This window comes from Microcebus murinus, chromosome 26 (assembly GCF_040939455.1).
Source record: "Microcebus murinus isolate Inina chromosome 26, M.murinus_Inina_mat1.0, whole genome shotgun sequence".
In the NCBI taxonomy this organism is placed as follows: domain Eukaryota; kingdom Metazoa; phylum Chordata; class Mammalia; order Primates; family Cheirogaleidae; genus Microcebus; species Microcebus murinus.
In genome coordinates, this window is record NC_134129.1 from 4,160,822 (window position 1) to 4,182,654 (window position 21,833).

Here is a 21,833-nt window from a genome sequence, read left to right on the forward strand (position 1 = left end):
GCTCGCTTTTAGCTGGTTATCTAAAAGATTACAGGTTTCTACTTGAAATACAGTAGTCTCCCTGATCTATTGGGAATATATTCCAAGATCCCCAGTGGAAGCCTGAAAGCATAAATGGTACCAATCCTATATATACTATGTTTTTTCCCATACATACATATCTTTGATGAGTTCAATTTACAAATTAGGCACAGTATGAGATTAACAACAATAACTAATAAGTAAAACAATAATTATAACATATACCATAATGGGTTTTATGTGAATGTGGTCAGTCTCTCTCTCTCTCTCTCTCAAAATATCTTCCTGTACTATATCTTGAGTAACTGAAACCATGGGAATTAAAACCAAAGATAGAGGAGGACTATCATAATAGCTCTTCCATGGTAACCCTCATTGTCCTTACAACCTTCCTCCTAGCAGGGATGATAATAAGTCAGACAACATCTCACAGGATATCTTGGCATGTGGCACTGATCTCTTGGCTTTCATTGTTAGGTGCTTGAGTTTATTACCTCTTTAAAATACTGAGATTCACTTCTAATTCCTTCAAAAGTCAACATTAGAACAACACAGATCAATGAAACTATGCTCCAGAAGGGAATAAGGGGTGCCCTGCATCTATGTCAATGGGAAAGAAGAGAAAAAATAGAATCATTTATTCCTTATCCCCACCAGCACCATGCCCAGCAGCCATCCAAGTGCTAGGGCTGGACAAGGCAGCCTTAGCTACTCACGGGCTCAACCATCTCGGCCTGCACCTGCTTCCCTGGTCAGTACTGCAGGCAACCCGCTGCGCCTCACCTGGCTGTCTCCTTCCACTCCATCTCCTGCCCATCCACCGCCAGCAACTCATCCAGTTCCGTGAAGAGCTGTGGGGGGGCCGGGCTGTCATCCTCCTCTCCCAAGATGAATCGGATGCGTTCCGCGGCAGGAGAGACTGCAGAAGTGAAAATACTGTGGTTAAACATTGGCTGGACAACCCTGAGGAAAGTGTAGCTCCGGGCTCTTCCTCTCTCCCCAAGGTTATTGGGTTTTCCTTCCACGTTTTCAGTGGACATCTTCCTTCCTGAGCCTCCTCTGTCCCCAATCTAAAGCCAAAAAGAAATCAAGCCCTTCTCTATTCCTCTGGTTCGAAACTGTAGCTCAGTTCTCCACCACCCTCCAGAAGGACAGCACTCCAAGTCTGTGTGCTGTGTGACAAAAGGACCTTTAGCCCTCAGATGAGCTGAGGTCCAACCGCACAACTTCCCCTCCCTCCCCACTACGACCCATCCAAAATTATTAGACAGAAACCAGCTTGAACCAATCGCATTTTCATGCAGCAGTGGGAGGGGCAACAGAGCACCCCAATCCTGAGTTTGCCCCAGGCCCCCGCCTGCCACCCACCCTCCCCCTGTCCCATGCCTGAAGCCCGTGTTCTCTCAGGCTCCTCTCCACCCCTAACTAGCTAACTGGAATATTTAACAAGAGGGAGCCTCTTCTTTACATAATGGTAGTACCCAAAAATGTTTAGTCACACTTCAATGCACTTGAAAAACAAGCCCAAGTGAAATATTGTACATCTGAGGGGGGGAAACATTTCCAACACACTCAAGCACATAATTGAATGCCCTACTAGCTCCTTTTGACCCCATCTTCTGAAAGCCATGTAATGAAAAATTAACCAGAATTCCCCTCAGGTGATGGATTATGTTCCCTTTTTTTTTATTTTTATTTTTATTTTTTTATTTTGGCATATTATGGGGGTACAGATTTTAAGGTTTCAATAAATGCCCATTTCCCCCCCTCCCCCCAAAAGTCTGAGTCTCCATCATGACCATCCCCCAGATGGTGCACATCTCACCCATTATGTATGTATATACCCACCCCCCTCCCCCCTCCCACCTCCCCAATACCCTATTACTGTAGCACCTGTGTGTCCACTTAGGTGCTACTCAGTTAATACCAGTTTGCTGGAGAATATCTGGTGCTTGTTTTTCCATTCTTGGGATACTTCACTTAGTAGTATGGGTTCCAGCTCTAACCAGGAAAATATAAGATGTGCTATATCACCGTTGTTTCTTAGAGCTGAATAGTACTCCATGGTATATATATACCACATTTTATTAATCCATTCTTGGATTGATGGGCACTTGGGCTGTTTCCACAGCCTTGCAATTATGAATTGTGCTGCTATAAACATTCAAGTGCAGGTGTCTTTTTTGTAGAGTGTCACTGGATCATTTGGGTAGATGCCCAGCAATGGGATTGCTGGATCAAATGGTAGATTCATTTGTATCGCTTTAAGGTATCTCCATATTGCTATGTTCCCTTTCTTAAAAAAAAAAAAAGAAAGAAAGATGACAGAGAGAAGTATTTAAAAGTTGAGAGTCATCTTACAAAAACTAAGGTTCATGGATAGTCTTTATAATACCTGGGTATAACCAGGAGTGGCATATGTATGTGAATGCAATTCAAATGCGCACACACACACACACACACTTCATAGAAATATATGTACACAAACCTAAATGAGACAAGTAAGTCCCTACCATCTGAGAACTACTGTAATACAAGACAGAATAAAGTTCCTTAGATCAAAATATACTTACTACAAAGAAACCCATGAAAATATCCAACCTAATTATAATGATAATCAAAACTAACTGTTCAAATAAAATACCTGTTTTACCTATTAAAACAAAAAATAACAATAATGCCCAACACGGGCAAGGGTTTAGAAATCACGCACCAATAGGAGCCAAATAGGAACATCTTTCTAAAGGGAAATTTGAAAGGATATGAAAAGGTTTTGAAAGTGTATATATCCTGTGAGCCAGTAATTCTCCCACTAGAAATATATTCATTCCAAATAAATAATATTGTTATGTAAAAGATATAGCTACTAGGTGATCATTCTAGCATTATTTATAATTGAGAAAAATAGAAAAATCTCAAATGTCCAAAAGGTGGATTGGTTAAATAAAGTATCGTACACTCTACACAATAAAATACTAAGAAATCATAAAACATGAAGTCAAGATTGCTGTTTTTTTGACATGTATACCATATAAAATTAAATGAAAAAATAAAATTCATAGGCATAAAGTGATCCCATTTTAGTAAAGAAAAATACATATGTATATCCATAAAATAAAGCCTCTAATTGAGACAGGCCCCACTTTGATCAGTTCTGATGTGTGCATTTGAATCACCACAGTTAAACAACACTGAAAACACAGCTCAAATTTCAATTAACATGGTATATTAATCGTAATTGCATAAAGTACAAGCTTCACTGTTAGCTCTTCAGTCCACAGATCACCACGTAACTAGCAGATGTGCATCATGATCTTTGACCAATCCCAGCACTTCTTTCAAAGTCTGTCAGTGACTGGTCACCACCGCATGTTTGTTACTGGGTTCGCCCACAGGCAGCAGAGCGTGTAGAAATATTGCCTTCTTGTCTTCTGATTATAAATCCATATGACATGGACAATCAAAAGAGGGAATTGGCCAACAAAGATGAAAGTACAGCACAGAAACAAAAACTGACAATATTGGAAGTCAAATTAGTATCAAATGTGAATAGAGCTATGGAAGACACAGCTGATCGTGGAATGTTGACTGTGCTTCCACCCACCATTTGAGATTCTCTGGAGGTACAGTCAGAGAAGCTTGGTGAAGGTGAGCTCAACCTTTTAAGGAAAGTGGCTGTGATGAAAAGGATGTTGGTGTCCCAGAGAAAGTGACGCTGGCAAAACACTTCACATTAAAGGAACTGCAGGGCACATTTTTTCACATGGAAAGCACAAACGATAAAATGTTGTAAGCTCATTTAAACTTAGCATGACAATTTATCTAGGCATAGAAAAAAAATATGTGTTTCATATCATAAGTTATACAGCCTGGAGAAGGCAAGCACTATTCAAACTACTCCTGATAAGATCTTACAACAAAATAAACCACTTTAATCTCAATGCTTCCAATGTTTTAAATTACTGTGTACTAAGTAAATAATAGTTTTTCCTTTCCCTATCAGCCAAGAGAGATTTTAGTGACATGAAAATTTTTTAAAGATCAAGGAACAATAACTTCTCCCATTGATTATTAGAATCACTTTGCATAATTTCAGCTTACATGATCATTTTTATGGCCCTGCACCCCTGGGCAAAACAAGGACTGCCTGTATATACAGGCATATTTAAATATACATGTATATTTTAAATGTTATACAGTTTATTTCTAGGGGTTTTATTTTCTTCCATTCACTTCTCTATAAATTCTAAAGTGTGTATAATTCATTCATGAATTCATTCAAATATTTATTGAGTACTGTCTATGCTCTAACTAGACTTTGCTTCAAGCTTTGAAGATAAAGCAAAGATGCTGACAAAAAAGATCTCTGATCTTCCAGAGTTTACATACAAGTAGGGAAAATAAATATTAAGTCATTAATTTGTTAAGTGAATAAATTAATTAGTACATAAAGCAATATAAGAAAAAATATCCATTAACTATAAGTGTTGGCAGAACATAAATAAAGTAATTGAATAAATATTCACATAGAGTATAATGAAGATGTTTTATTTCTAAATTAGAAAAAAACGTCTTTGGAATTTCTTATTATCTCTGGGAGAAAAAAATCTAAAGTTCCAGGACTTCAGTGTTAAAACATGTGCGATGCCTTTTCAATCAAGACGTGGGAAGTAATTATTTTAGATGATCAGGAGGGCATAAAAATGAAGAAGTGATAGGCATAATTTGGAACCTGGACAATACTTTTAAGACACAGAATGTTCACAGTACTAAAAATTTAGTCATTTTATTCACCCTAGTGGTTCTGAAATTGACGATCACAAATTTGGTTCACTTTTCATCAACACTCAATATCAAAGATCCCAAGGTAGAACAAGCTTTAAGAAGAAAGACTTCTAGGGTTAGGCAATCAACTTTTTGTCCATTTCTCAAGATGTGATGTAGGTTTCTCGCCACCCCTAACAGAAAAACATAAATGGTCCTCCTGCTTCTAGCGCAGAATCTCCTGCATAACCAGCACATGCCCTGCTCGGCAACAATCCATGGAGCACTGCTCTGTGGCCTGGCACTCCCAAACACAAATCACTACTTCCTAGACAGCAACTGAGAGCAGTGACTGCTGCAAAACAGAATGGACAAAAGATACAAAATCACCTCTAGGTTTTGTTGTCTAGGTGTCATGCCTAACACCTTTCATAGGGTGTCTTGTTTATTACAAGTATATCAATCTGTTTGGGATTAAAATCCCAAAGTTGTGTCATAAACTAGCTTGGTACTCTAGTAAATTTCTTTCCTCAGTTGCTCCCCTAGCCCCTCCCAGGAATTAGAAGTTAAGAGACTGTAGCAACTGTATTGTAAATATCAACCTGTGGGCGGAGCATCCTCTACCACCAGCAAATACCCTTCCCAACTGCTAATGTTATGAGTGAAAGTCCCCATAGTGAAGTCTCTCAGGAATTCATTTCTACCCCCAAACCTCGATCACACCAGGAAATGAACTAACTACAAGAGACAGCATTGCACTGAGGTGCACAGTACAGACTCTGGAGCAGACTGCCTGGGTTTGAATCTCAGCTCTGCTACTTAGTAGCTGTGTGGCCTGAGACTTACTAATTAACCTGTGTCTTAAGTTCTCCACTTACAAGATGGGATAATGATGATTATTACGGTAGCTACAATACGGGGTTTAAATTAGTTTTAGAAATGGTCAGTGTTTACCAGGAAAACCTGCTTGGCTTCTGAGAAATTCTCACAGGTGTTGTCCTTGAGAGCCCGGTATGTTGAAAGTATACAAGGTAGGAAAGAAAAAAGCCAAGAGCTCTGTGTGTTTTACTTCAGCAAACTGAGAACGCGGTACATTCTTAGAAACAGACAATAAAGAACAAGGGGCAAATAATAAAACCCCTTCAGGCTCACTTTAATATTAATACCTTGGAGGAAAAACATCAGAAAATCAACTCACATTACCTATGAATAGATTATGATTCTAAATAATAACTTACCTAATTTCATCCTAAAAGAGAACTTGAAGAAAAATGAGAGGGAGGGAGGAAGGAAAGGAGAAAAACTATCAAATTAATCCAATCACCTTTGTCAGAACAGAAAGCCAGTAGATCAAAGTGAAGTTAATGCCTCTAATCTGCTTTGATTTTTTTTTTTTTTTAATTTTGTCCTCTAGTTAGAATGTGTTTTGGCTTTTTGAGTAGCTGTCAAATTTTCCTGGAGGGCCCTGCCTGATTGGGGTTATCTCTGACCAGTGTCCACGTGCAGGGTGACAAAGTGGTGGCCCACTGCCGACAAGGCAGGCACAGTCCACGGCAGGAATGCCGTCCCTGCCCACTCCCCCCGCCAGCACCCCCATCAGACGTCCTGCACAGCTGCACGTTCGTGCCTGCTGAGCCTGAACTTGGCCTCAGACATAGTTCACGTGGGCAGCCACCACCCGCCAGTCAGACACGGCACGGGAGATGAAACGTCTCTGCCACCCCTGGTGATGAGACAGGCCATTCTCAGTTTGCTTTCGTGTCACTCTTGGCCCCAATCTGTGTGGCCAACCTTGTGGACACGCAGCAACACAGAACTGTGAACGCAGCCACACAGAACTGTCCCATAACTGAGAGAAGAACATGCCTGCTCCTTTTCCCATCCCCTTTTCATTCTTCCCATCTAGAATATTAGTACACTCTTTTCTCTCTTCTCTAACTCTGCCTCTATTTCTCAGTTTAAAATTCTATCTTTTCCAATATCCTATATTAACCATTTGCAGAGGCTTGGATCTTTCCCTTATTCAAACCATAATGACACTTTATGTCTGAATTACTTATTTAGGCACAAATATACATACAGCCTGTTCATTATTACCTAACTTTTATATTAATATATGTAACGTCTGTTCCCAACTAGATCACCAAACTCCTAGAAGACAGGGTCTGTGTTTTATGTGCCCTCCTCAAAGACCAACGCAGTATCATGCACATAACAGTTACTTTAAATATTAATAAATTAGATAATGGCTGAATAAACTTTGGATATTTTCTAGTACATAAAAACAATCATTTGCAAAAGGAAGCTTACTTTAACAACTCTGAAACAAAATATCTTTTGAAAACTGTCCTTAATCCATCTTTGTATTAGCTACATGTTACCAAAGTACACTATGCATTTGATGTTGAGTAAGCCACAAATAAAAGAATGAACATTTAGGGAAGCTATTTTCCTCTGCTAGAAACAATCTCCCCCTACTCTGAGGGACCACAACCCTTAATCTGTACTTCTATTTAGACATCCATCTCCACTTGCTTTGTATTTTATTCATTGCTGTTCTTTTGTCTTTGCAGCTGTACTAAGAAAACCATATCTGGTTCACCCCTTACCTAAACTAGTCTTGTTGCCTACCTTGGGCTCAGTGAAGTTAAAAAAGAATGAATGAAAAAAAAAAAAAAACCAAGCCAGAGAATGTATGAAAGAATAAACAGTATATAGTCTTCCCCAGTTCCTCAGAAAAGATCTTTCTCAGCTTCATTTCTCTGGCTCTTTGTAAGTACAACTTGGAAAATGACACGGCATGACAAAATGGAAACCCTGAGGCTTAGAATAATATACTCCCATTGGGTAACTTAATATTTATTAGTTTTTAGTGTATGCAATACATTATGGTATTTGTTGAAAGATCAACAAATTTGTAGAAAGATTTTTAAGACAAAATTCCTGTCCTCGGGAACTTATGGATGGGAAGATAACACATAGCAGAGAAAATTCTATCAATAAAAATGCAATATGCAATAACTAACATTTTTGAATGGTTACATAATACCAGGCACTGTGTTAAATGCTTTCCATTTACTACATCATTTATTTTATACAAGCCTATGAAATAGCCGCTTTTATTATTCTCTTATGTTACTCTTATACTCGTATATTACAAGTAAGGAAACTGAGTCATAAGAGGGTAGGCGACTTCCCCCAAAATCACACAACTACTAAATGATGTGACTTCAAACCCAGCTATGCTATTTTCAAGCCTATTTCTTAGTTACCACACTCTGAATGATCTCAGCTTTTAAAAAATTAAAAGAATTAAAAGAAAAACATGGTCAAATTGGTATATGAATAATACAGACAGTTAATGTATTGGATTTCAGAAGACCTAGAAATCATAATGGCATATGAAATAGTCTTAAAGTCAATTAATTAACATTTGGTTCATTATCCTCCAAAAGGCAATGTGTGAATGTGCTTTTTTTATTTTCAGTCTAGGAAGTATCCCACTGTGGCCACCCTGCAAGCTACCAAAAAAAATTTAATAGAAATAATTATCATAGTGACCAATTCATACTGAGCATGACAAGTCTACATATAAATTCCCTTCAGTGGATTCAATGAGGACTTCTGGATTTTGCATTTTCTCTTTAGCAAAGTCTACAATCTGGTAAAATCTTAGCTCTCAAACCAAAGTTTAAAAAGAAGTAACTATTTAAGTTATTAATGTGCTATTATCAACTAGTTTCCATAGTTATCTTTTAAGTATTCATTTCTGTCCTTCATTTTGAAACAAAAGTTTATAGGTAGGTATTGAAACAAAAGTTTGTAGGCAGGTATTATGGTTGTTAAAACTTTCACAAATTATCTAATTAACAGATCACTATAGCACACAATAAATACAACTAAATGTATATATAAAATCCTCAAACTTCATTTTCACTTTTATAACTAAAAGTAATAAGAAATAACTGAAATACACACAAACACTGTAGTGGCTATTAGTCTTGTCCACTAAGCACCCCTATCTCTAATGACAGCATCCCATTTTTCTTTGGAGAACTATCTCTATACTTACGTATTCATTTGGTTCAACCCACACCCTGTGACCCAGGTCTGGGCAATGAGAATTTCATAACTCCTGACCACAGCAATTCATTTTTGAGTGGCTGCTTTACCTAATCCAGGCCAATCAGAATGAATAAGTGTCAGCCTTTTACCAAAACTCCTAAGAAATCAATTCTTCAATTTATGCTGAGAGGCTCAGATTGTAATAAAAGCTGTCAAGTACAGATGGCCATCTTGCAAACCTAAGAGAAGAGCCTAACAATAAAGTAAACATGGAAGAATTCAGAACCAAGGCAGAGATAGGTTCCTGATGCCATCATTTAAACACCTAGATCCACCCACTGCCTGAAAAGTCAGTTACTTTTCAATCATATGTGACAGCTCCATTTTAGATTAAAAGCAAAATTGTTTAAAAACATCTGAGCTGACTTTTTTTGTCACCTGGAACCCTAAAGAGTCCTGGTAACTACTTACATGATTCCATTTTAATTAGAGTAGAGCTCATTTCCATGTGTTAGGTGCATCTCCAAGTTATTTGCATTGCAGAACATTTTTTAATAGAATCTGAGTTTTGGAGCGACAAGTCATCTAGATTTTCTCCATGCCTTAACATACCTTTGCTTCAGCAAATCTAGAAAATTACTATCAATTTACATGGTAGCAGGCTGTAGACAAGTAAATTAGATGGTTACTTTTTCTGTTTCAAATTAGCTAAGAAACTGAAACAGCCCAAGAGCATTTATTAAAATAGATAATTTTTTAAATATATTTAGGTATCCATGTATTAAAACTCTTCCACCCTAGAAAAGCTGTCGATTATCACAATCATCCTTAATACGCCATGACATTATTATTCAGCTGTAGGGAGTCAATAGCACTAAGAGCTTGGATTTTAGAATATTTTCAAACTATCCTACTTAGGAGCAGAGAAAGTTCAATTTCAGCTAGCCAGAGGTGAGAAAAACTAGAGTTTACACAGACATTTTTGTACCTCACTCTTTTATCTTCAAAATGAAGGAAAAATAATTTATATGGAGTTTACATTATAAAAATGTTATCAGGAATTGGGTGATATCTATAAGACACTCAAAATGGTTTAGAACTGTGGTCCCCAATGCCCAGGCCTCAGCCTATTAGGGACCAGCTGCAGAGCTCCCCACCACCACTTCCCCACTCCACGGAAAAATTGTCTTCCATGAAACCAGTCCCTAGTGCCAAAAAGGTTGGGGACCGTGCTTCAGAACATAGAGATGGTACTCCTTATACTCCCTAACTTATTACGCCTTCTTCTTTCATAACTTCTACCAACACAGGTTGGAAAAATTAAGACTAGGAGCTCCGTCACTGGTGTTTACGTATGTCTTTTTCCCCAAATGCTGTTAAGCCATTCAACAAAGAGGTAGTCCCAGTGATGATCTAGCAATAAAATTAATTCGGTCTATGAAATTCCAGGGCACACCATATTTAAAAAAAAAAAACAAAAAAAAAAAACACCACTGGCCTACAGCTTTTTTGGTCTGCTGTTTCTTTTATTAACAGTAATTATCCCAATTGTATTAAATATAACTATATTAATTACATTAATATTATTTCAATATTTCAAGAATCTATTGGAGAAAGAAGTAAAATTCACACCAGTCATTTTTTAGCAGCCTCAATGGGGACCTAAACTAACTCTGATTCTCACCCATTTGAAACTAAACATTTTGACAATTTTTCTGGACTTTACCTTCCATGATATCATTTTCCCTACATAATACAAGTTTGCGTGGTATTCGTGAACCTTTGAGAAGAAATGGGTTCACAGAAACAGAAGTCACCCAGTGTCACTGACCTTTGCCCCATCTGCATCCCATAATAAATCAACCTTCCAAGGATCAGCCAAGGGGTGTTCCACACATACTCAACTCCAGCCCCCTATTGATGCCTCTGTCTGCAAAAACCACCAGGAGAAGGGACCACATTACAGACACTGTCACCAGAGCCCAGCATGACAATTTTAATACCCTGCCAAAGATGGCACTGCCCTAAGTTCCCAAGGAGGTGTCAGAATCCCGGGTTTCGGCACCAAAGATGTCAAGGTGGGAGTCTGCTCTTGGTTCTTGGTGTGCTCTTGGTCAAAGAATGACCAGACACACCAAAGTGTCAAGTCCAGACTATTATCCTGGTCCTCTGACTCCTTTCTTAGAAAAATCACCAGCAAGGCCAAGATGACGGAGTAACATCAGGCAGAGAGCAGTTTAACAAGAGCAGCTCTTTACTGTAGAATAAAATGGGTCTGTCTCCTCGAGTGGAGGGAGATAAACCAAGTCACTCACTCACTCATTCATTCATTCATTCATTCATTCACTCACTCACTCACTCACCCACCCACCCATTCATCGATTCACTTCATATATTCACTTCACCATATATTCACTTCATATATTCATAAATATATGAATAATCATTACTTCTAGTTGTTGTTTTTAACTTTTTCTGGTCTTTTGTTCAGATCAAATTACTTTCTGTAAAGATCTAGCTATACCCAGACCCTTCCTTTAGTGAATCAATAAATTCTTTTTTATTGTTTTATTCCATTTGTAATTGGGTTTCTTGCACTTGCAACCAAAGGCTTACTGATTTATACCATATGTATAGATGAAAACACCAGAAAGATATACCCTAAATGTTAATTATTATCCCTAAATGGAGGAATTATTGATGAGTCTTATTTTCCTCATTTTGCTTATGTGTAAGTTCCAAATTTTCTAAAATTAACATGAATGTCCTATTTGTAAGGAAAACAAGGCAATTAAGGTTTTGTTCATTGCTAAATTGAGAACAGTCATGTCAAATTAGTGCCAGATACTTCCTTACAGTATTTGAAACTGCAGAATCTCAATTATCTTTGTCAACAAAAGCCCAGCACAAACACAACCCTACAGCACTTACCTTTAATGCTGTCTAGGGATGAGAACGGACAGTTCTGAGCCATGGAACAGGACTGGCCATGGTTCTGAAAGCTAGCAGACTGAGCTAGCTTTGCAAGCTTTATTGCAAAAGCCTAAAAATAATTCCATGGGCACAGAACAATAGGGATGGGGTAAGGAGCATGGGAAGGTAGGACCCTTTCTGTAAGCAGAACAGGAACCTCTCACTAATTAAAATGGTAAAGAACATGGACACCCAACAATCTTTTCCTAAAAGACCTAAAAGTTCCTTATGCATATCATAGCCACCATGTCCATTTGCCCTTAATTTCCCACTCCCTACTTCACTTCTCTTTCCTCTGCCAGAGCTGTCCAGGATAAAATGATGAATCACTCTGCTTAGAGTGAACACATCAGCAGTTTTTCCAGGTTCAACTCGGACCAATTATCAGCACATTTATACCCGCAGGGTATCTAGAGTCAGACTCAATTCTCATCAACATTAGGAAATCTTCAAGATTCCCAAAATAAGCTCTACAGACTTGTTCAAATGCAACTATTTTCTATACAAAGTAGCTAAATTTGTAGCTCCAATATTAGTATCACAACCACCATACCAATGCTGGCATTAGATGCCTCCACATAAAAAGAAGACATCCTCCTTCCTGCAGGCTCTCTTTCAAAATGCATAAGAATATAAAGGCACCAAGCCTCAAAGAATCTTTAGGACTTCTGACTCCCATCCTGACAATGCCAAAAATTCTACTCACCTTATCTGGACACCACTACAGAGGAGTGTGGTTTAAAATACAATCTCTTATAAAAGAGGGAATGGGGAATGGAGATTTTCAAGGAAACGTTGCACGGATGCCTGTTCTTTCTTTAAAAGAAAAAAAAAGTGCCACTCCCCACAGATGTATCACGGCTCTAAAGATTTGGATAGAACTCTGAATGTAACACGGAAAAAATGTCCACAAGATTCTACAATAAGGTTTTATTCTTTTCTGCCTTATTTAGATCTGCTCTGAGTTGAGGGTCCAAAAGTAGTGGCAGTGATCCTCAACTTTTGTGAAGCTTAATTATATTCTTGGCAAAGAAAAAATATACATAACAGGTCCTCTGACACTTACTACTTGACATCTATAGCTTCGCTGTTCTCAGACAACATTATACTTCATTTGCCTTGTGCTATAGTTCAAATATTTGTTCTGTCCAAAACTCATGTTGAAATTTAATTGCCATTGGGGAAGTGGGACCTTTAACAGGTGTTTGGGGCATGAGGGTTCCGCCCTTATGAATGGACCTTTATGGAATACCTTTATCTCAGGGGTGGGTTCATGCTTCTTGCTTTCTTTTGCCCTTTTGCCTTGTGATGCCTTCTGCCATAATATAACATAATCAAGAAAGCTCTCTCCCAATGTCAGCACCTTGCTGTTGGGCTTCCCAACCTCCAGAACTGTAAGCTAATACATTTCTGTTCGTTATAAATTACCTATTGGTATTCTTTTATAGCCACACAATACAGCACAATAAGGCACTTTGTTTTATCTATCTGAGACTACACAGGGAAACCAACCAACAACACATGTCTAAAGATCAGCAAAAACCTAAAAACAAGCCCAGAAACTAAAAGACCACTTGTAAAAATGGATTTCAACTACTTGAGAAATGGTATATAAATTACAAGAGCTTAATTAATATAAACAAGTTTTGGTGCTGTTTCCTTAAGTGTCTTCACAAATGATCAACAGAGATAAGCTAAATCCATTTTCAGTACACAATAAAGTAGGATCAGCTAAGTTTTTAGAGCCATCTTTTAGAATACAGGAGTGTAATTTGTCATAGATATAAGCTTCCTTCTAAATTATCTATATCATCAAACTACACAAAGCTAATGGAAAATATAGATTAGAGTGGGTATGTGGGCTAGCTTTGGATTTTAATTTCCCATTAAAGTGTGCTACAAACAATTCATGCAATCCACAGAGCAATACCAACAAAAGTAAAGAATTCATCCCCTTCAACATAACCTGTTTTCACTATAATCTTTCTAGCCAACATTCCTTAATCCCTCATAGCTAAAGCCTATATATACCACCTCAAGTCATTCAGAGATAACCTTAGTTCATTAGGGGTGAGGTAAGTAAGTGCCACCTCAAAAGAGATTATTAACGGCATCCTGTTCAGAAAGAACAAAGTATTCAGTCACTTCTAAGACTTCTGGTAATGTGTAAGGCATGGCTATTCCTTAATTGGTGCAGAATTTCCAATTAACTATCAATCATAAAACTCAGAGTTCCTTTGCCTCTCAGATCATCCCTTCTTTAGAGATATTAAGTACCAACTTAAGCTAGTTTAGAAGTACATTTGCCTATTTATGACACTTTTCAAGACCTGCATAAGCTCAAATCTGTCTTTCCTAGAATTGCGTTCATAAAAATGCTTTGGCAACCTTATAAAGCAGAGATTAGGCATTCACCTGAAAATTGTCCAAATCCCTCTGCCACCTCCCTTTTGTGGGAGGGGCAGGAAGCAGCCTCCAGCAACTCGGGTATCTGGGATTCAGTTACAGAAAGGTATAAAGAATGAGTCAGAGAAACCCACTAAGGGCTTGATGAACAAGATAAGCCAAAATCCTTAAGCAGCAGCCATGGTACAAATGCCAGAGCCAAGGAATACAAACAGCAAATATGAAGGGACCAGAAGAAAGAATCAAGGTCAAGATACCAAGAGTGAGACTCTAGGGTATCGGATAAAAGCAACTTAGTGTTGCTATGTAGGGAGTCAGTAGGACCTGAAGGCCAAGGCAAATATTAAACACAAATACCCAGGTTGTCTATTAATATGCAAATGAGCTAAAGCAGTGCTGCTGCTTGGGCTGGGGCAGAGCAGGGAGGGGTTTTTCCAATATGTTTTCGGGAGGACTCACGTAAGATACTAAAGACCCTCCAATCCTTGCTGACATGTTGCCAAATTCCCCCAAGTGATCAATTCTGCATGTGCTCTCCTGTCACATGCTAATGACAGCACAGGGGATTTATTTCATTAGAAAACACAACCCTGGGTCAACACTAATCACAGGTGGAATCAACATCGTAAGACCTGGATCTGGTGTTCAGCTCCAACTCTGAGCAAATCCCCTCTGTTCTCCCTGACTCAGCTTCTCCATCTGATTGACATATAACAACAAAAGGAAGAGTGCAGCGATTACCAAAGGCACATCTATGGCTGGAGGAACTGAATTTTGCTCTTTGGGCTTACGAAAGTCTATTCAGAATGAGGAGACAGAGCTATTCTATTAGATGATCTACTAACGTATTATTTATTCTGGCACTTTTGAGCTCATCTTTTCTTGGAGAAGTAAAAACAAATTTTCAATGCAAAGATTGAAAACTAAATCATATAAGGAAGTAACATTCATTGGGAATTGGGCAGGTGGGAGGAGGGAGAAGGGAGTGGGTAAATTCACACCTAACAGGTGTGGTACACACTGTCTGGGGGGGTGGGCAGGCTTGTAGCTTTGACTGTAAAAAAGCAGTTTACATGACCAGAGCGTTCGTACCCCTGTAATATTCTGAAAAAAAAATTAATCGATTCATTGATAGTTATTGTACCCATCTATGAACATGAACATAAGTATATTTCTGACATAAAATCTCATAATTACTGAAACATCTATATTAACATTTTATTTTATTACCTGCTGGTTTTTCATATTGTGGACATAAGAGTGTTGAGTATATCAAAACTAGAGAATGACAAAAAAGAGAGAAAAAACTAAATCTGACTTTCTTGGAGAGAAAAAATAATGCTCAACAATATTCTCACCCTTTATTTACCCTGTTATTTAGTCAAAGATCTGTTGAGAGCGCTAATGAGCAGTTACCTAAAGGAGTTGCATGACGAATGAATGTTTTTAATGAGTTTCCCATCAATGGTGGTCAACAAAAATAAACATCAGTGAAAGTGACTTAAAGACGCAAAAGCATGTACCCAACTCCAGAGACCTTGGTAAGCACTAAGTATTTAATATCATTAAAAACCTGAGACTTCACTGCAAGAATAAAGCATGTGAAAAAGGATGAGGATTTGCAAAGACAGGAAGAAAGGGAAAAGCATGCATGATGATTCACAGATGAAAGAAACTAAGCCATGCACAAGGGTAAATTACTGAAATGAATCTGCAAATTTCATGTAGAGATAAAGTTTTGATTCACAGGTTCTATTGACAATCTAACTTTTCCTCTTCAAGTAGTATCTGACTTAAAAACAAATACAGAAGCAGCAACACAAGAGATAAATGAATGTTAAACATTGATTATCTCTGAGCTGCACCCAAAACACACACATTAAGATTGTTATACCCTAAGATGTGCCTACTCAGTCTCTCTTGCCTAGTAGAGATGTTAAGAAGTGTAATCTCTACTATAGTAGAACAAAACTCATGTTAAAATAATGTGCAAATCAGCTGTTAACCATGTTTCTAAAAAATCTTGATTTTTCAAAACAAGAGCCCAAATATTTTTACATATTCCATTACTGGTTTACATAAAAATAAATTATAGTTATTAAATAAACTCTGAACTTCTGCTTTGTATACTCAAAGAAAAACTGGCCAATACCTAGTTCTTACATTGTTATATTCATCTAATCCTACTTTAAAACACATTAAAAATGCTATTTAAGAGTTACTTGTGATCTCAGCTAAATGAATCCCCTAAATAGAATTCTGAAAGTCAGTTTCTGCTTTTTTTTTGTCCAGTCACTAACATAAAATGTGCCTAAATATTAAAATTTATTCTTTGGGCATTAAATCAGTTGACACTAAATTTTCTCCTACAAAGTGACAAACCAAAGTCATATAGATGGTTTTGTCCAAGAATCCACTTCAGAAACAACTATAATTAAAATTGTTCTGAAATGTCTATATGGTATGTCTTGCCATGAATGACAGTTGTTTAATTTGCCAAAAAAATAAAAAATGTATCCTTTCACGTGCTAAAATCAAGCTCACTCCAGAAGTGAGTTTCTCTTCTATCCTGCATCTATTACTATTTGAAATGATCAGAAACTTTGAGAACAATAATTTGGCTTACAATCTTATTTGGGGTGTGTGCAAACTGAGCTACCCCCTGAAGTCTTTTCTTCTAAAATTTATACTTCTATTTTCCACTATTACAAATTTTATTCTTCTTCTGTCAATTGATCACCATCGCAAAGCTCTTCAAAGGATAGTTACTTATACGGGTTTAATGAAGAGAATCTTCACAGCTTGCTTTCTATTTTTTTCTGGCCAAACAGCAGTTAGCAGTTTGAGCTGTAATATTTGCATGGGTAAGGGCACTAGATTGGAAATATTACTAAGAACATCTATTAGTAAACAGGACTTATTATGAACATATATTATCTCCTTCAATCCTCAGAACATTCCCATTACCTAAGTATTCTCTCTATATTCATTTATGACACAGGTTCAAGGAGGTTACATACAGTACTCAGAACACTTGCCTAGTAATAAAGACATCTGGATTTAGAATGCAGTCATGTGAATTTGTCTGACCATGAAGTTCATACTCTTTCTGTTACATAGTGCTTCGTCCTTCATTTCTATTTCTACTATATTTGTGAACACAAAGTGCCCTTCAAAAGCTCACCCTCCACATCTCAAAAACCTATCTGGCCATTTGCTTGAACTTTTTGAAAATGAAGCATGTTAAAATCTTGATAATAACAATGTTTATTTTTCCTTTTTAAAGTACCCAAGGATCATATATTATGCCAAATGTCTTCCAATGAGTGCTAAACTTTTCCTGCACTAAACTTGGGATTAGGCCATTATTCCTTTACTTTTCAACAAGCCATCCATTCTATTTCTTTTTAATTTATTTTCCTTTGATTTTTAAATGGCTTTAAGAGCTGTCTAAATTCATTCCAGAGCTCAAACAACTCAGCCTATAAACTTGTCTGTTTTAACTTAGGGAGTTACAGATCTGTTTAAGAGTCAGATGAAATGCATATAAACACATACAAGCAGAGTTTTGTATAAAATGGATGTAATGTTCTAGAAAAATCATTTTCTTCAAACTCTCAAACACGTTTTGAAAAATACAAAAAAGACATTCATTCCAGGGATTAAAACTAACCTCCTAGGGTTGCATGTACCTAAGCTTCAAGTCATAAGTGTGCACTAGAAATTAAGAATAAAATTAACTGACAGCACACATGCACACGCACATGCACACACACACACACACACCAGTAAAATCTTAGAAATTAAAAAAAAAAAAGCATCCCATAAAAACTAAACAACGAGCATTATAATTTTTAAGAGTGTCTAACTGTCAAAGGTCAATAAATGCTTATAATAATTCAGTAAATTAGCTGAAGAAGTACTTTTCCATTTTACAGCCCTGTCTAGAGAATTCTAAAAACACAAGTGAGCTGGGCAGGTGTAGGAGGCTGAGGCTAGAGAGTTCGAGACCAGCCTGGGTAACACAGCAAGACTTCATCTCTAAAAATTAAAAAGTAAATAAAAAACAAATCACATGTGACCTATGTTTTAAAAACAGCCTGTACCCTCATGGTGACTAACTGACCTCTTTGCTGCATGGACCCTTCTCCCTAATCTCCACTATGATGAACTATGTCCAACAGAGGTTTAGAGGCACATCTCTTACCAACATATTCTGCTCCTACTGAAAACATTTGCAGATCTACATTACAAATGCTTGCAAATAGAGTTATTAGTTAAAGTCCAGAATGTTCAGAGGGAGGATTTTCTTCTCGGCTTCAAGTGCAGCAACTCTGTTTGAAAACCAAGGCTGCTGCCGAATGAACTGAAGCCCAGCAGATGACATTCTGTCAAAACAATCTGCAAACGTTTATTTTGCTGCCACAGTTCAGTTGAAACTAGTTCCTACTGAGATACTGACACCGCTGTAATGTTGATTCATGCTTTTGTGGCTTCAAAAATTAATAACCGTAACTTTTGTTTTTTAAGTGGTTTGGAATTGCCAGCAGTCTGCTACCTCCAACTGGTTCTAAATAAAGCGCTTCATGATTTAACTTGTTCTTAAAGGCAGAAAGGCATCTTTCTTTGCAGTTTTGGGTCCTGTTTTCTCATGCAATAAAGTGAAGCTAAAGATCATATCACTGTCCTTTACGTCCAGGAAGTGGTGAAAGGAAACCTCTGTTGCTTTCAGCACCGAAGTCAAAAAACTAAGACTTTAAAGAGCTTCGTCGTCAAATGTGTACTTTAAATTGAAGATGTCTATTCTACAGTCATTAAATCATCCACATTACAAACTAACCCATTAGTCTAATGTGTGTGTTCTTCAAGACTTTAATCAAATGGGATAACTAAGGCGTCCACCCAGCCTCAAAATACCTCTGTAAATCTCTGTGCTTTGTCTTTAACCTTTAAAGATTCTCATATTTCTCATTTAAAATTAATGGTTCTGAGTTTATTTTATTGTAAAATTATTTCTTTCCAAGTACCCAAATAAAAGGGATGGTTCAGGTAAATGTATGTATCCTGTACTCAACCCCAAGAGCACCAGGATCTCAGCCTGAGAAGGCAGGCTTCCTGCCTCTACCGAAGAATTTCTACACCCACACCCATACCAGGTCTTTGCAACGGCTTGACCTGAATCCAGGTAAGTACAACCAACTCGCATGCATTCCTTTCACTTTCTTGTCATAATAAAGTTCTGATAAAGTAATGTAATGACTAATCAATATCTCCTATCAGTTTTTTTGTTTTCCTAGGATAATCAACTCAAGCCCAAATCCTTATACAGTTCAAAACACTTAATTGCCTTCTCAACCTAGGTGAGGTATAAACTATTAGGAAAGTAATTCCGAGACAGGTCAGCTCCGACTAAATCTGTGGTCTTGGCATCAGCCTTAGGCTTGATGCGAATGGACATGGAACAGAGGGGAAAACAAAGAATTCTGTGGGAAAGGGAGGAACCTAGAAAAGGCAGCCAAATTTCCAGTTTCTCAAGACCCAGATAGTCATTGTTTGGCCTGATAATTTTGTAAGTTCCAAGAAAATCAAACATACTATTATTTAATACATTTAGCCTATCCATTCACCCTTTGACAGCAAGAATAAATAAAAGTTGACCATGAATAGGCAATGTAGTCTGCAGTTCTACCAGGTCTCTGATTCATTCATAAATTCTTAATGAGCACCTACTATGTGCCAGAAACTATGCTCATTATAGTGCTCTGGGTGGGCTTGTATCCTAAAAGGGGAAGACCCACATGTAAAGAGATAATTATAGTAATTGTGCTTTGATTTAGCCCTTCATCCACTAAGCATTTATTAAATACCTACTATATATTAAGCCCCTACTAAGTGCTGTGCTAGAAGCTATAACAGAATAATGTTGTGGGTTTTTCCCCCAAGGACTTTGTAAGCCTGTATGTGTAGGCTTCAGTGTGGCTAGAGCACATAGCATGAAAACATGGTAAGAGAAGAGAAAGGATATATAAGAATAGATAAGAGAAATTGTGAATGGCCCTATATACTTTGATAAGGCATTTAGACTTTATCCTATAGTACCAATACGGAAGTATTGAGGGCTTCAAGCAGGAAATGGCAGCATCAGGTGTGTGTTTTAGAAAGCTGTCTAGGGCAGTGCCACCGTGAGTGGGGTGGAGGCGAAGGGTACGCAGCAATCCGTCCCACATTGAATGCATCAGTAAGGTTGTGATTAGCAGGTGCAGACACCCGTTCAAGCTGACTGCTCTTTGCATCTTGCCATCTTTATTTTCTTGGTTGCAGACACCTTGAGAATGCTTCTGTTTGCTCCCTACAATCCGTGGTAGGCTCCTTTGCTCCAAGGGTGTACTCAGCATTTCATTTGCAATTCTATTCATAAATGCATCACTTCCATTTATCAGACGATATCTGCTAAGATCACTTTATTTTCATCCATACTCATTGAAACTAACCCGTGGCAAATCTAGCCCTAGCATTGCCCACCATAGCCCAATACATGGGGGTGCTGCTGTGGCTACTGGTGCCTTATAAAGGCAATCCAAAATCACAGTCAGTCACCGCTATTAACTCTTAATAACCAGTTACACTGAAGGATCCTAAAGTGCTTTTCCTAATTGTTGAAAGCAAAATCTAAAGCAAGCTTTTAAACACACAACACCTGAGCAGTGTTTTCCAACGAGTCCTGATCCACAGATTCACCTAGGGTAATTAAAATTATCCAGTTCCTGAGTCTCAAGGAAGCGAGGTGGTCAGTAATCTGTCTTTTTACACAGATGTCTTGGGTAAAATTATAAATTAGGCTAGTTAGGAACCCTAGATCGAAACTATTCTAATGAGTTCCTTAGAATTAAAGCAGCATTAAGCACATATTTTCTCTTAAATACTTTAATGAAACTTAGTCAATCACTTTAAGTAATTGCCACCCATTTAATGTTTTCTGAAACAGTTTACAACTAATCCACATGCTATTTTCTAAACTCTTCAGGCTCACTTGGCTTTCCTGCTGCACATTAAACAGTTTGTTAACTATTAAAAAACGAGTAAAGTAAAATCAGAATCTGGAGGTCATTTTAACAGTTAAAAGGGCCGCCAAGAAGCATGACTTGTAATTAGCAAAATACATGTGAGCTCCTTGTGGCATTAACCAGGACCTTATGATCCGTGCTTTAAAGCAAGAGCAGGCCATGAACAAGCATTGTGCTTTCTAAAATAAGTCACCGTCTCTTTTTGTCCACGTCAATCAGAAAATGCACAGGAAAATCCTATCATTGCAAGCAACTGAGTATTTGTGAGGCCGCGTTACTAAAAAATGAATTCAGGCAAAGTACGTGAAAATGAAAAATAAAAATTGCTAATATCTGTTAAGTTATTACTATTCTTAGGGCTTAGTCTTTTCTTTGCATTTAATATTTAAATTTGCGTTTAATATTTTTCCATTTAATAATGCTAGGTATCATTATTATCCCCATTTCATAGATGAGGAAACAGAGGAATGGAAAACTAAGTAACCTGCTCAAGGTCAAACAGCTAGTAAGTGGCAGAGACAGTAACTGAAACCAGGGAGT

The 21,833-nt window shown here is 37.6% G+C and overlaps 1 protein-coding gene across 13 annotated transcripts in view; it reads right to left on the bottom strand.

The window, feature by feature from the left end:
• Positions 1 to 21,833, bottom strand: part of SLC4A4 (solute carrier family 4 member 4) — a 427,648-nt gene that overhangs the window by 191,390 nt on the left and 214,425 nt on the right. For all 13 annotated transcript variants that reach the window (XM_012785922.3, XM_012785920.2, XM_012785923.2 and 10 more), the window contains one exon: positions 805 to 940. In XM_012785922.3, coding sequence (XP_012641376.1) covers positions 805 to 940 — 136 coding nt within the window. The remainder of the gene's footprint in view (positions 1 to 804; positions 941 to 21,833) is intronic.